At 53.0% G+C, this 13803-nt stretch overlaps 3 protein-coding genes across 4 annotated transcripts in view; 2 read left to right on the forward strand and 1 right to left on the reverse strand.

Moving 5' to 3' along the window:
- Positions 1-1142: 1142 nt before the first annotated feature.
- Positions 1143-8352, forward strand: Cfap157 (cilia and flagella associated protein 157). The gene is made up of 9 exons (XM_005346035.2): positions 1143-1418; positions 4567-4838; positions 5399-5552; positions 5956-6223; positions 6477-6607; positions 6766-6916; positions 7417-7583; positions 7695-7887; positions 8171-8352. The coding sequence occupies exons 1-9, from the start codon at positions 1246-1248 to the stop codon at positions 8240-8242; spliced, it is 1581 nt and encodes a 526-aa protein (XP_005346092.1). The 5' UTR covers positions 1143-1245; the 3' UTR covers positions 8243-8352.
- Positions 8353-8412: 60 nt separating this feature from the next.
- On the reverse strand, positions 8413-9968 carry Ptrh1 (peptidyl-tRNA hydrolase 1 homolog). 2 transcript variants are annotated; one of them, XM_005346034.2, is made up of 5 exons: positions 9863-9968; positions 9187-9406; positions 8909-9008; positions 8716-8761; positions 8413-8617 (listed from the first exon to the last, which is right to left on the reverse strand). In XM_005346034.2, the coding sequence occupies exons 1-5, from the start codon at positions 9956-9958 to the stop codon at positions 8435-8437; spliced, it is 645 nt and encodes a 214-aa protein (XP_005346091.1). In that variant the 5' UTR covers positions 9959-9968; the 3' UTR covers positions 8413-8434. The 2 variants fall into 2 exon arrangements, with proteins under 2 accessions (XP_005346091.1, XP_026634659.1); XM_026778858.1 differs by lacking the exons at positions 8716-8761; positions 8909-9008 and having other exon boundaries at positions 8480-8617.
- A 194-nt stretch (positions 9969-10162) lies between these two features.
- The window catches only part of Ttc16 (tetratricopeptide repeat domain 16), a 15786-nt gene continuing 12145 nt past the window's right edge, over positions 10163-13803 (forward strand). Inside the window, exons 1-4 of the mRNA XM_005346716.2 lie at positions 10163-10379; positions 11826-11992; positions 12298-12388; positions 12646-12789. Of these exons, the coding sequence (XP_005346773.1) occupies positions 10362-10379; positions 11826-11992; positions 12298-12388; positions 12646-12789 (420 nt within the window). The 5' untranslated portion in view covers positions 10163-10361. The remainder of the gene's footprint in view (positions 10380-11825; positions 11993-12297; positions 12389-12645; positions 12790-13803) is intronic.

Consider the following 13803-nt stretch of genomic DNA (forward strand, 5'->3'; position numbering starts at 1 on the left):
TAGCTCTGTAGACCAGACTGGTCTCGAACTCACAGAGATCCACCTGCCTCTGCCTCCCGAGTGCTGGGATTAAAGGCGTGCGCCACCATCGCCCTGCCCAGGTTTTTTTTCCATTCCTCTCCGCCCTGATCCCAACAGGCTGTGTCCTGCCGCAACCCTAGTTCCCAGCATCCCGGGGCTCAAAGGGAGCCTCGGTCACTCCTCCAAAAGCTGGAGTGTATTTTCAACACTGCAGCACGCCAAACCACGAGCCACCAGCCCAGTAACCCCGGAACCCAGGCCATGAGTTGTGGCTGCTCCCTGTCCTTCCAGGTGCCCAGCTGTGTGTGACACCAGGCGTTCACTCCCACGGAGTCAGAATGGAATCCCCTCTAGTCCTCTGCTTATGATGGATGGTCCCTCCTGTAACATCCCCAAAGTTGAGCCCCCCTCATAGTGAACCCACTAAGTCTCAGTCATCACTGAAGATGACGGGCCCCAGACATGCCTGGGGACTAAAGAGCAGACAAACACGAACTGAAAAGAGCCCAATGTGACTGATAAGATGGCTCTGTGCTGAAAGGACAGAGACCCGAGGGGCCAGCAGGGCATCTGCTAGCTGGATACCTACTGTCCCAGTCTCCTGCTTGCATGCTGTGTCCTTGACTCCAGGGGCTTTCCTTCCCCATCACGGCACAGCCAAGACCAAAGCTACAGAAGGAACTTCATCCGCCTGGGGTAGCAGCGAACAGATACACCCTGCCACTAAGCTTTAAGGATATCCCAAGACTTCAGCCTTGGAGCCTCCACTAGAAGATGCCTTGTGGCTGTGCCACTAAAGGATTGGCAGGATGGTCTAGGGGAGGCGCTTCCGAGCACGGGGCCCAGTGATTGAGTCTTCTCGTCCTTGCTAAGAGTCTATGAAGAGGTTCCCCCTGGCTAGACCTCCAACTTCCGATTACCCAAAGTCTCAAAGTGACAGGCTAGTGATTTCTAGGGCTCTTGATGACTGTAATGAATATACCACATTGTTTCCATTTGGGGGAAGGAAAGGTCTTCATGGAAAACAAACTTGTACCCACGAGCCTGGCACCCTGCTCTGAAAGGCTAGGCCCTGAACAGATACAGGCTCCCTGCCCACAAGAGGACAGTGCCCCTTTAAAACCCAGTCTCCCTCCGTTAGGCTGTTGCTATGTATAGATCCAACTTCCTTAGCAACCACCTGGCTTCTTATAGGGGACTTGGAAACAGTGATTGCCATCGGCCATGGCTCCTAAAAAGAAGCTGAACAAAGGTGGCAAAGAGTTTGAGGGCAAGAAGAGGAAAGGGGGCAAGAAGGACACAAGTGCAGGCGTGAAGTCTGGGGAGTCCACCCTGGTAGAGGAGCTGAAGGAATTCTACCACAAACAGATCCAAGACCTGGAGGACCGGCTGGCCCGGTGGGTGGGTGGCAGGGATGCTAGTGTGCCAGGCCAGAAGCCCACACAGGCTCAGACGGGGCCTTAAATCTGGGTTCTGGCCTCAAGTAAACAGGTACCACCTTAGAAGGTGAACGGATCTCCCCACCCCTTCTCAGCTCCAGAGCTTGGCTTGTACACGTTAATAAGCGTCTCTGTCCCAGGTAACCCCCTCAGCCCCTACCTCAGCAGGATGGGAACTTTTTGTTTGATTGATTGGCTTTTGCTTTTTTGAGACAGGGTTTCTCTGTGTAGCCATGGCTGTTTTGACACTTGCTCTGTAGACCGAGCTGGCCTCAAACTCAATGAGATCCGTCTACCTTTGCCTCCCAAGGGCCGGTTCAGAAAGGATCTTAAGCATTTGTACTTTAATTAGTGGAATAAATTAGAAATGGCTCCCCCTAGTGGCCAAGGAGGTCACTCATTTCCTCTTTGTGCCAAGATCCAGTGTGTTTGTTTCTCTAGGCTGGGGCTGTTTCCCTACGTGTATTTGCTTTGTTTTATAGACAGGGTCTTACTCTATAGCCCAGGGTAGCCTTGAACTCATGTTAATCCACCTGCCTTAGCCTCCCACAAGTTGAGGTTACAACTGTGAACCACTAAAGGGCCCTAAATGGGAACTAAAGGGGATTCTGGCTGGGCGGTGGTGGGAGCACGCCTTTAATCCCGCCTCAGGCAGAGGCAGGCAGGTCTCTGCGTTCAAGGCCAGCCTGGTCTACAGAGCTAGTTCCAGGACAGGCTCCAAAGCTACAGAGAGAAACGCTGTCTGGAAAAATCAAAAAAAAGGGGGGGAGGGGGGTTTCTACTTAAGGCTGGGTTTGTATGAAAGGACCCTCTTAATATTTAATAATACACATTGCATTTGCTCATTTTGCTTACTTTAAAACTAGTTTTGGGGGCTGAAGAGATGGCTCAGTGGTTAAAAGCACTGACTGCTGTTCCAGAGGATCCGGGTTCAATTCCCAGCACCCACAACTGTCAGTAACTCCAAGATCTGATACCCTCATAGAAGGCAAAATACCAATGGAAATTAAACAAAAGTAAATAAATTTTTAAAAAAATCTAGTTTTTAGGGCTAGTGAGATTGCTCAGTGGCACTTGCCGCTCATCCCCAGGACTCAGATGGAGAACTAACTCTTGCATACAATGGCCACATGCATACACATACAAGTCAATAAATAAAATATGATAAGAATGTAAAAATATGGGCTGGAGAGATGGCTCAGTGGTAAGAGCATTGCCTGCTCTTCCAAAGGTCCTGAGTTCTATTCCCAGCAACCACATGGTGGCTCACAACCATCTGTAATGAGGTCTGGCGCCCTCTTCTGGCCTGCAGGCATACACACAAACAGAATATTGTATACATAATAAGTAAATAAATAAATATTTAAAAAAAAAAAGAATGTAAAAATATAGCTTCTGCCGTGCGGTGGTGGTACACACCTTTAATCCTAGCACTCAAGAGGCAGAGGCAGATCTCTGAGTTCAAAACCAGCCTGGTCTACAGAGTAAGTTCCAGGACAGCCAGGACTACACAAAGAAACCCTGTCTTGAACGCCCCCCCCCCCGAAAAAGCTACCTTGCTGACTATGAAGCTCCTGCTCCAGCGCCAGAGTCACACTCCCACTTAGAAAGAAATGTAGGTTGCTGGGGAGATGGCTAAAGCACCTGCCTACCATTCAAATGTGAAGGCTGGAATTTGAATCCTCAGCACCCATACAAATGAGTAGGTATAATCCCAGTCCCTGGGAGGCAGAGATAAAGGGTCCCCTAGGAATGAACCAGCTAGACTGTGAACTGAGTTCTGGGTTCAAGTAGAAGACCCTGCTTCAATATATAAAGAGGAGAGCCTCACTCTCCTTATCTATAAAGTGGGTATAATTATCACAGCATCTGCATCCTTACACATGTCATTGGGTATCTCAGCAAATGTCAACCTCTGACCTCCATACACACACACACACACACACACACACACACATGCGAATATGCATATATGCATGAATACCACACATCTGTAGTACGTAAACATATAGGGAAAATACAAGAAGGCCGAGCTGTTGATGATTGATGCTGCAGAAAAATCTCAGCTGGTACTGAGTCTGTGCACTTGGGAAGCCCTCTGCTGTCTCCCTGTTTCCTTCCAGTCCCAGCAGAGAGCACAGCCAGATCCTGAGGCTCAGAGTCACCCCAGGAAGAGGAGAAAGCAGGGTGACAGCCCTGGCCTCTCTGACTCCTGGGGAGGCTGAGTTTTCTCCCCACACAGGCACCCATACCCTAAAAACGCCTTGTACACAGAATTCATTCAGAAGTCTTAGGAATACTTAAAACACTTAGGAATCAAACAACTTTCCAAATACTTTAATTCTCCCACTGAAACCAGTAAACACGGTATTCTTAAAATGTACAAATGTCCCTTGACCTAACACAACAGATGGAACTGTATCAGGAAAAAGTTATTCAGTGCATAGTATCTGCCAAGCTATTAGGTTCTGAGATAGAGGGGCAGGGGTGTCAAATGCAGAAGGGCTTAGCCAGCTTGAATGGGCTGATTGCAGGGACAGGCATTATGGGTAAAAGCCTTAACTTCCAGGTCAGATTGGCTTGGGCTAAAGTTCTAGTCTTGTCGCTTTCTGGTTTCTTCATCTCCGGGCCTCAGTTTCCTAGCCTGTGTTGCTGGGGACAAATGCAGACTTCCTGTGAACCAGACACAGGTGGGAACATCCGTTACCACTGTGAGCAGAGGGCAGGCTTAGTCCCCACAGGACTTACATTCAAGTGAGGTAACCAGGAGCAGTGGCGCACACCTTTAATCCCAGGAGGCAGAGGCAGGCGGATCTCTGTGAGTTCGAGGCCAACCTGGTCTACATGGTGAGTTCCAGGACAGCCAGGACTATATAGTCTAAAAAAAAAAATTGAGTGAGGTAATAAATATAAAACGCTGGCTGGGGAGATGACGCAGTAAAGTCCTGACAAGCAGAACTAGAGTCAGGGCTCCCAGAAGCCTTGAAAAAAAGCCAGGCATGGCAGAGTCCCTTAAACTCTACTTCTGATGGGTGAGGACTGGTGGCTCTCTGGAGCTCACCGGCTCGCCAGCCTAGTCAAACTGTTACACTCTACCCCACCCCAGGTATCAGCGGAAGTGGGATGAGCTGGCTGTGCAGGAAAAGATCTTCCGCCAGGAGTTCGAGCAGCTGGCCAATAACAAGAAAGAGATCGTGGCCTTCCTCAAACGCACGCTCAACCAGAGGGTGGATGAAATCACGGAACTCAATGACCAGCTGCAGAGCCTCCAGCTGGCAAAGGAGATGGAGAAAGATGCTTTCGAGGCACAGCTGGCCCAGGTGCGCCACGAATTCCAGGAGACCAAGGACCAGCTCACCACAGAGAACATCGCCCTTGGTGAGGGAACCAGGGGACCAGCCAGCACACTTGGGTGAATTGGCCACTGAAGGTTGCAAGGCCCAAAGCCACAGCTGTCACTGAGATAGGGCCTCACCTGGGGACTGGGGATAACAGCTTACAGCTACTTCAAACACTATCTGCCTTAACTGTCCATGCATTCCCAAGACCAGAAATGTCCCTTCCTCAGTCTGTAGATGAGGAAGCGCTTCAAAAAGATGAAGGGTCTTGCCTATGCCACCCACCCGGAAGGGGGCACTGAGACTTGTCTGCCCAGGTTCAGCTGCAGCGGTTACATGCCCACATTACTCTCCTGTGGGGAGGTATCTTGAGATGGGCTGAACAAGGCTTGGTGAGACTAGCAAAGTGGGTGGGGGAGGGGGGCGCTCCAGAGAAAGACTATGTGTGTGCAGGGCCTGCTCCGTGCATGCAACCTAGTCCTGTTGGAACAGAAAGCACGGTGGGGGGAGGGAAGACACAGACAAAGTTGAGACCTCGGAGGGTGTAACTCATGGCGCTCAGACGCTGCTCCTCACCAGCCTGTGGCCCTTGATGGGTAGGGGGAAAGCTGGCTGCCCTGGAAGAATTTCGGCTGCAGAAAGAGGAGCTCACAGACAAGTACCTGGTGCTGGAGGAGCAGCTGCGGAAGCAGGAGAGCGAATACAAGGACTATGTGTACAACCTGGAGAAGAAGTCTGTGCTGGACAAGGACAGGTGGGCAGGCTGGGGACCTGCTGGGGTCCACACAGCAGTCTCCAGCTCTCACACTCTCTAAAAGGGCATCACACACTCCCCAGATTGTCCCCAAAACCCTGACCGGGCCCAGCCCTGAGCAGTCTTGGCCACGTGTTACTTTCCTTGCCTTTATTTAATAAGTGTGTTTCAATGGTTCAAATCCAAAGGCCCAGAGATTCCCTGAGGAAAAGACAGGGTTTCTCTGCATGTCTTTGGCTATCCTGAAACTCAGAGATCCACCTGCCTCTGCTTCCTAAATGCTGGGATTAAAGGTGTGCACCACCACACCCGGCTATGCCTGGGTACTTTTTCTCACCCAGAAAGGGGGTAACAAGACGTATACCCATCTGCTTGACTTCCTTCCAATCCCATCCACGGTCAGGCTAAGGAAAGAGATCATCCAACGTGTAAACCTGGTGGCCACTGAGTTCCGCAAAGTGGCCACCAACCAGATGTGGGAGACGACCAGGCGGGCCATCCTAGAGAACAACAGTGTGACTTTGCAGCTGTCCTGGGTGACCCAGCAAGGTGTGCAGCTGCTTCAGGAGAATGAGCAGCTCAGGAGCATCAAGGATAAACTGTACCACCAGGTAGAGCTGCTGGAGAACACCCAAGAGATCATGGCCAGAAACAGCAAAGGCCATCAGAAGGTATGACCACCATGCCCGCATATGAAATGAGGGTGGACCCCACGCAGAGCCAAGTCATGAGGTGGGGAGGGTTTGCAGCAAGGGCTCAGGCTTTCCTTGTGAGGATGCTGGCCCTAGCTCTGGAGTCTGAGTGGAGTCCACTCTGTTATCCAGAGGAGGTGCAGGCCTGCTCCATCTCCAGGAGGGAGGGAGGGGGGCCATAACAACCTACAAGCCCTGGGATCTAGGACCAGACACCTGCCCACTGCTGCAGATCATCCTCATGCTGACGGAGAAGTGCCGCCAGCAGAAGCAGGGCACAGAGGAGGCAGAGCAGCTGCGCCTCCTGCTGTCCCAACTGGAACAGAACTTCCAGCAGCTACAGAATGACAACCAGACCCTGAGGTGACTTGGGTGAAAGCCTGCAGGGGAATTCCCATTTATAGCCTCATGGTTTGGCCTATCAGACAAGCTGAAGACCGGATTTGGGCCCAGGGAAGAGGTGGTGCCGGCCACTGCCAGCAGATGGGGCCAGTTGTGGACTTTTTCTTGTCCTGGACCAGGAGTGACAAGGACCAGCTAGAACAGCAGCTGAGGGAACAGCGGGCGGAGGTGAATCTGCTACAAGAGAAGCTGACTGAGGAAAAGAAGATTCGGGCCAGCCTGGAAACAGTCCTGGCCCAGGCCACCTCGCTCCTACAGGACATTGTACAGGTGAGCAAGCGGCAGGAGACACGAAGAGGCCAGTGGACCAAGGACAGAAGTTGACCCCAAGAAATTTGGCCTTGGGGGCTAAGCTTAGAGGGCCTCTTTCCTGAGAGACTCAAGGACTGACTCTTTTTCTGATTCTGGACCTCAAAGATCCATCCAAGAATTGGCTCTGACCAGGCGATGGTGGTTCACGCCTTTAATCACAGCACTTGGAGGCAGAGGCAGGCAGATCTCTGAGTTCAGTTCCCCTTCGGTCAGAGATACAAAGAGAAACCCTGCCTGGGGGGCGGGAGGAGTTGGGTCTGATCGTACTGAGGAGGCTGAGGCAGAATTCCAAATTCAAGACCTGACTGGGGCTACAGATTCAGTTCAAGGCCAGCCTGGGCAACTCAGTGTCCTAAAATAACAAGACCAGGTATGGCAGTGCACACCCTTAATCCTAGCACTTGGGAGGGTGGGTATCTGGGCCACTGGTCTTTAACCATCTTACATCACACCAACAGATGCGAACAGATGCAGAGGACGGTGACTTTGACGTGGTGTTCCAAGTGCAGCGCAAGGAGATGCTGCAGCAATTGCTGGCTCTGCTCAGCTCAGCTGTGTTTTCAAAAGCACAGTTCAATGTGGGTTGCCACGAGGACCAGCAGCCCAAAGGCCCACCCAAAGAGAGGTGAGCAGATAGCCCTGTGAAGGACTTAGCAGACCCTGGCTCTCCAATCTCTCAGATTCTCAGCCTCCTCTTGTGGAGATGGAAGTGATAATCCCAAGTTTCTTCCCACAGCCAACTCAGCACCCAGGTATCCAAGAAGGCGGCCACATCCCTGCTACAGAAGCTCTCCGCTATCACAACCTACAAGCCCGGGGATCTAGGGCTAGTGCCTCGTCGGGTTCACATCCCACCTAACCCTCACGACCTCAGGTTGCTCTCATATGTCACCAGAATGGGGATCTGCCAGTTACAGAACACTAATGAGGTAGGAGGAGTGCCAGGGACCCTGGGGAAGGACCCTGGGGACAGCAAGCTAACAGCTGGCCCTAGTTTTTCCATGCTGTAGCTGGGTGGCTTCAGGGACATGGTGGGACCTTGCTGATCCTCCCCACCTATAAAATGGCCTGACGAAAACAGGCTAAGGCATACCTATGCTACCACTGGGAAAGGGTTTGCAAGACCCTTCTGTCCCCACCCCATTGGTAAGGGCTTAGTCCCTGGCCCCCAGGAGACTGCAGATTTCAAGCAAGCATCTTTTAATCTCACAGAGCTATCCATCTGGCGCTCTCAAAAGATTCAGAAAGTTGACCCTTCCTAAGCCTTTCCTACACCGTAAGTAGCGCATGGAGAGACCAAGCCACCGCAGAAACAGATTGCGGTGGCCAGTGTCCCTCTTTCAATCTGCAAGTGACCTGGGACAACCCAGAAGTTATATAAACAGTGGGTACCACAAGTGTCGTGGCAGTCCTTTGGCTGTGTCTGGGCTTCGGGGCATCGGCAGGCAGTCAAACAGGCAGATATGTCCACTGGTCTCAGAGGCTCGATGGTGGCCCCTGGCTTCGAGCACGGATGTGGTCCAGAAGCAGGTCGGTGGCCTGATCCAGCAAGGGGGACAGTAGCTCCTGCTCCTCAGGGGAGAAGCAGCCCAGGACGTGGGCTTGCACCATACTAGGGTGTGTGGGGCGCCCGATGCCTACCCGAAGCCTCAGCATTGCCTGTGGGGTGCCAAAGGAATGAGGGGGCCTTGGTGACGTACACTGGGGAGCCCATGCTGGCCACCCCCACCCAGGGCAGGGCAGAGGGGTAGACTCACACTGGAGTTCAGACAGCTAATGCAGGAACGGACTCCATTGTGGCCCCTTGGAGGGATTTGAGGAGCAGTTAGTACTTGCTGAGGCAGCCCCCTTCCCTTGCCCAGGCCTCCAGCAGAGATAGGCTCAGCAACCCTACTCCACCCCAACAGAGGCCAGCATCCCTACCCAAACCTGAGCACAGGTGAGCCTCACCTTGCGCTGCCCCCTAGCTTCAGAGCCAGCTTTCCCAGAGGCTTGTCAAGTTCATCATGCACCAGATAGATCTCCTCTGCAGTCAGTCCAAACAGCTCCGCTTGGCACACGGAAACACCCTAGTTATTGCCTATCTGCTCAGAGGGACTACATCGACCCCCACGTAGAAATAGGCTTCCAAGTCCTCAACGTAGTAAGCGGGGCTCACCAGGCACTTGTCACAGTTGAAACCTCTCTCTGCTCCCTGTGCCCTCTTACCAATGAAGCCCACAACTCACCAGCTTGGGCCACGCTGCGCCCGTTGACATTCATGAGGCGCCGTGGCCGAAGCAGTACCAGCTGGGCATCCCCAAACGGGGCCAAGGCGAGGTCAGCAGCGCAGCGAGAGTCACGAGCCCAGCTCTCCGCCACTCCTAGTCGCCGCGCTATTTGTCCCAGCACCGCCATGCCCACGCTGTGCCGTGTGCCAGGCATTCCATGGTTCCCCAGGCCAGCCACCTGCAGGCAACACCATAGAAAACAGATCGGATAATCTAACATAGGGCCCTAAACAGTGGTCAGGAAACAGAGAAGAGAGCCGAGCCAGGGTCAGGAAGGAGCGTTTAAGGGCCTGGGAACTCCTGGAGGCCCCACAAAACTGGGGGTGCCGCACCCCTGGTGCGGAGGCAGAACTCCTAAAAGTTTGGAGTCAGTCAATACTGCCGGTCACCTATTTAACTAAGTAGAAAAACTGACAAGAAGTTCGGCAAGATGGTTCAGAAGATAGTGAACTTGCTGTCCTGACAACCTAGGTTCAATCCCCGGGACCCAACTCCCAAGTTGCCCTCTGACAGCCATACTGCACTTGCACGCAAGAATAAATGTGACCTGAAATTTTACATGTTAAAAAAGGGGGCGGCTGACAAGGAACACAGTGGGGCAGCATCGGAGCCGGGTCACCCACGCCCCACTCACCAGCCACCGTTTCCCGGGGAACCGAGCCTCCGAAACGCACTGTCTCAAAGCCCAACTCCGCCGCATCCCGGAGCGAAAAAGGCCGGACCGCAACATGCCGCCCCAATTCACGGCCAGGACTCCGCCCCTTGACGTCAGGCAGCCCTAAGCCAATAGCATCGCCGCCTGTCCAGAAACGACCAATCCGGGCCGAGTTAGGCGGCCTCCATGGTTCTGCGGGGCGGAAGTGGGCGGGGCGCGGGTCACGGAGGGCCTCTGCGTGCGTTCCAGGTCGTCGCGTCACCCTGTACCACCCCGAGCCTTTGCTCAGCCTTCGGCTCCAGCGCCGGCTGATTCTTCCCTTGACGTAGGCCTTGGCCCGCCCAACTAATTTTCTACAGACTCTCGAGGCGTAGCTAAATGGGCGGAGCCTCTGGGCATCCTGGAGCAGGTGCCTAGCAACAGCGGAGACAGGGAACCAGGGAGTTAGCTCAGCCCGAGGTCAGTCTGGAAACCGGTTATGACTGACCACAGCCAGGTGAGGGCTGGGGTGAAGCCGGTCAGGTCCTTCAGGGAAATGTGGGAGGGGAGAAGGGTGACTGGCCGCCTACTCCCAAAGGAGAGATTTTTAATTGTTGTTTTGAATTTTCAAGACAGGATTTCCCTTTGTAGCCCTGGCTGCCCTGGAACGCACTCTGTGGACCAGACTGGCTTTCTAACTCAGAGAACCTCCTGCCTCTGCCTCCTGAATGAATGCTGGGATAAAGGGCGTGCGCCACCACCGCCCTGCTTGTTTTGTTTTTGATAGACAGGGTTTCGTTATGTAGACTCAGAGAAATCTGCCTGCCTCTGACTCGGGTTGTTAGTGTTGGAGCTCAGATGGTAAAGTATCCTGGGAGTCGGGAGCCAAGGAATACCACGTTACAGAAAGCATAGCAGTTCACAGCTGTGCTCCAGGTTTCCCCAGTGCAAGTGTAACAGCTGTTCCGAATGAAGTTTCCGCAGTGAAAGGGTTACAGTTCTGCTGCAGCCAAGTATTCTAGTGTGCCGGTCCCGTCCTGTGTCCTGTAACACCCCCCCCCCCAACCCCATGTAACAACTCTGCTCTGTCAGGGGAAGTTTCCCCAGCGAAAATGTTACAATTCTGCTCCAACTCTGACCAAAGCTGTTACAGCTGGGCTCCCCGCTTGTAAAAATGTCACCCCTCACTCAAGAGTGGGGAGAGAAAATGCAGGAAAGTAGCTCCCTTTAGGATGAGGGGCAGCCGCAAAACTGAACAGGGTACAGTTTACATGAGGCTTCTTGGGGGGTGAGCAGAACTTTCCAGGGTGACTTGGGATTGGTGCACCTTTGTAGCCTGGTTCTGGGGCAAGCTCAGGGATTGGTAGGATTTTCATGTTCAGCGATTGGTGGGATTTCAAGCCCTGGTTTTGGAGTAAAGTTCAGGTCAGGATGTTTTTCCTTGGCCCAGGTCTACTGAGGGTCTGGTCAGGGGCGGGGTGTGTTCTCTTGGCCCTTTTCATCCTACAGTGGTATTAAAGGTGTGTGCCACCACCACCCAGCCCTGATTCTGGTGATGATGGGAAAGGTAACCACACAGAAGTGAGAGGTCAGGGGACGTGTTTGCTCAGTGTGGCCTGCAGGGTGTGAGAGTCCCAGGGGATTTACAAGGAGCCTTAAAGCCCAGATGTGGAGCAGGGTCTGAGCTGGGGCGCTGAGAATAATGGACAACTATATACAGCACAAGGAGAGAGCAGAGGGTGCGGGTGCAGGGGCTACAAGGACCCTCATCCCCCTGAGCTTGACCACAGGAGAGGTTGAGGGAGGCAGGGCTAGACAAACAGCTGAATCCCAGACTGGGTGTTCCTTCTCCCAGGGGCCGTTCCCACACCTCCTCCACCAGGCAAAGTCCCTGGGAAAAGCGTGGAGGTGATGTAGGGTGCCTCCTGAGGCCTTCCAAGCTTCCTGCCCGATTCGTTCCTAGGTGCCTGACAATGCCCACTCGAAGAAAGTTCCAAAGCTACGTGTTCATGCTCCTGAAGACCGAGAGAAGACCCTGCAACGTATCTTTGGGACAAGCCAGGTGTTCTACAGCATTGATAGGAAACCAAGGACAGGAGGATCAACAGTACCTCTCAAAGTCAGAGAGTAGTGAGTGACTTCCAGGTCCCCAGCCCCAGCTTCCTGCTTCACACAACCATTACCATGGAGTACAGCCCCTGGGCTGGGCTGCTGTCCCTTCTGGGCCTCAGTGAACACTAATGGATAAAAGGGTAAAAAGAGCCGGAAGGGCTCCAAGAAGGCCAGCCTGCCCTCCCCGGAACACTACTTGCTTCTCCAGCCTCTTTACCTCAACCCTCCCTCCTACCTGCCCCACCTAGCCCTGAGAATATCCTGGGCTGGTCCAAGATCAAGGCCAGCCCCACTGCCTGAACCCTCCTGTCCTGTCCTCACAGCTATCACCAAGGCCATCAGTGCCTAGAACAAGAGGACTGGGAGAATGCCGTGCTCTTCTTCTCCCGCGCTCTCCACCTGAACCCCAACACGGTAAGAGGAGGGTGAGTCACTGCGGCCTCCGGAAGTCTCTCCCTCATGACATACCTGGTAGATCCTTTCTCCCTGGACCCCTCAAATTCCCCCCCACCCCCGAGATAGGGTTTCTCTGTGTAGCTTTGGACCCTATCCTGGAACTAGCTCTGTAGACCAGCTGAACCTCACAGAGATCTGCTAGCATCTGCCTCCCACCGCCCAGCAAGGGGCAGACGATGGAGAGGACACAGCAGCCTGGGTCTCTCTGCTTTCAGGCAGACTTCTATGTTTTCCGTGCCGAGGCCTTCATCCAGCTCTGCGATTTCTCCTCCGCCCTGCAGAACCTGCGCAGGGCCTACACCTACCAGCCAGAGAACAGCAAATACCTGGAGCGGCTGGCCTTTGTACTCTACCTACAGGTGCCTAGGCGGCTCCCGCCCACAGAGGAGTGCACACCACACACCAACCGTAGGCCTGCCCTCTGGCCAGTAGGGTGGCCACCAGCCACATGGAAATGTTGAGTTATCAAAATGTGGCAAGTATGACAACTCAATTTTAGATTCAATTTATGTGCATCGGTAGGGGTGTTGCTCAGTGCCAGGACACCCGCCTTGCATACAGGGGCCCTGGGTACCATCCTAGTACCAAGTAAAAGGTTAACTGCTCAACATTTGCTTTCACATTTATTTATACATTAATAATTATTTATCCAACTATTGAATCAGTTGTCTCTTTGTCCCATGTGGGCTATGGGCATCAAACTCAGGTTATCTTCCCAGTGAGTCATCTCACTACCCTCAGCCCTCAAGATCTGTTTTTTGTTTTTGCTTTTTTTTTTTTTTTTGACAGGTTTTTTTCTGTGTAGTGTTGACTGTCCTGGAACTTGCTCTGTAGGCCAAGCTGGCTTTGAGCTCACAGAGATACAGAGATTCACCTCCCTCTGCCTCCTGAGTGCTAGGATTAAAGGTGTGCACCTCCACCACCCAGCATTGTCTGGTGGGTTTTTTTTGTTTTTTTTTTTTTGAAGGGCAGGTATTGGGTAGAAGTTGAGTTGGAGTATAGCAGTGGTAGACCTTTTGCCTGCTACAGCAAGGGCCTGAGTTAGAGCCCTAGTACCACAAGACACCAGATCATTCAGTTCTTACAAAGAAGCTTTGGGGCCAGTGAGAGGGCTCAGCGGGTAAGGGTGCTTGCCTCTAAGTCTAACAACTCAAATTTGATATCTGAGACCTACATGGTAAGAGAACTGACTCCTGCAAGTTATCTAGGCCTTCCACATGTGTGCTGCAACAGGGGCCTGCCCTCTTCTACAAAATAAATAGATGCTCCAGGCGGTGGTGGCACGCCTTTAATCCCAGCACTCTGGAGGCAGAGGCAGGTGGATCTCTGTGAGTTCGAGGCCAGCCTGGTCTACAAGAGCTAGTTCCAGGACA

The sequence above is a fragment of the Microtus ochrogaster genome, chromosome 4 (genome assembly GCF_000317375.1).
Source record: "Microtus ochrogaster isolate Prairie Vole_2 chromosome 4, MicOch1.0, whole genome shotgun sequence".
Classification (NCBI taxonomy): domain Eukaryota; kingdom Metazoa; phylum Chordata; class Mammalia; order Rodentia; family Cricetidae; genus Microtus; species Microtus ochrogaster.

Coding starts and splice junctions, on each gene's coding strand:
- Cfap157 (XM_005346035.2), top strand. CDS start 1,246: ATGGCTCCTAAAAAGAAGCTGAACAAAGGTGGCAAAGAGTTTGAGGGC. Junction 5,553..5,955: donor TCTGTGCTGGACAAGGACAG/GTGGGCAGGCTG, acceptor ATCCACGGTCAG/GCTAAGGAAAGAGATCATCC. Junction 7,584..7,694: donor AAAGGCCCACCCAAAGAGAG/GTGAGCAGATAG, acceptor TTCTTCCCACAG/CCAACTCAGCACCCAGGTAT.
- Ptrh1 (XM_005346034.2), bottom strand. CDS start 9,958: ATGTTGCGGTCCGGCCTTTTTCGCTCCGGGATGCGGCGGAGTTGGGCT. Junction 9,407..9,862: donor TCCCCGGGAAACGGTGGCTG/GTGAGTGGGGCG, acceptor TGTTGCCTGCAG/GTGGCTGGCCTGGGGAACCA. Junction 9,009..9,186: donor GCGCAGCGTGGCCCAAGCTG/GTGAGTTGTGGG, acceptor CCGTGTGCCAAG/CGGAGCTGTTTGGACTGACT.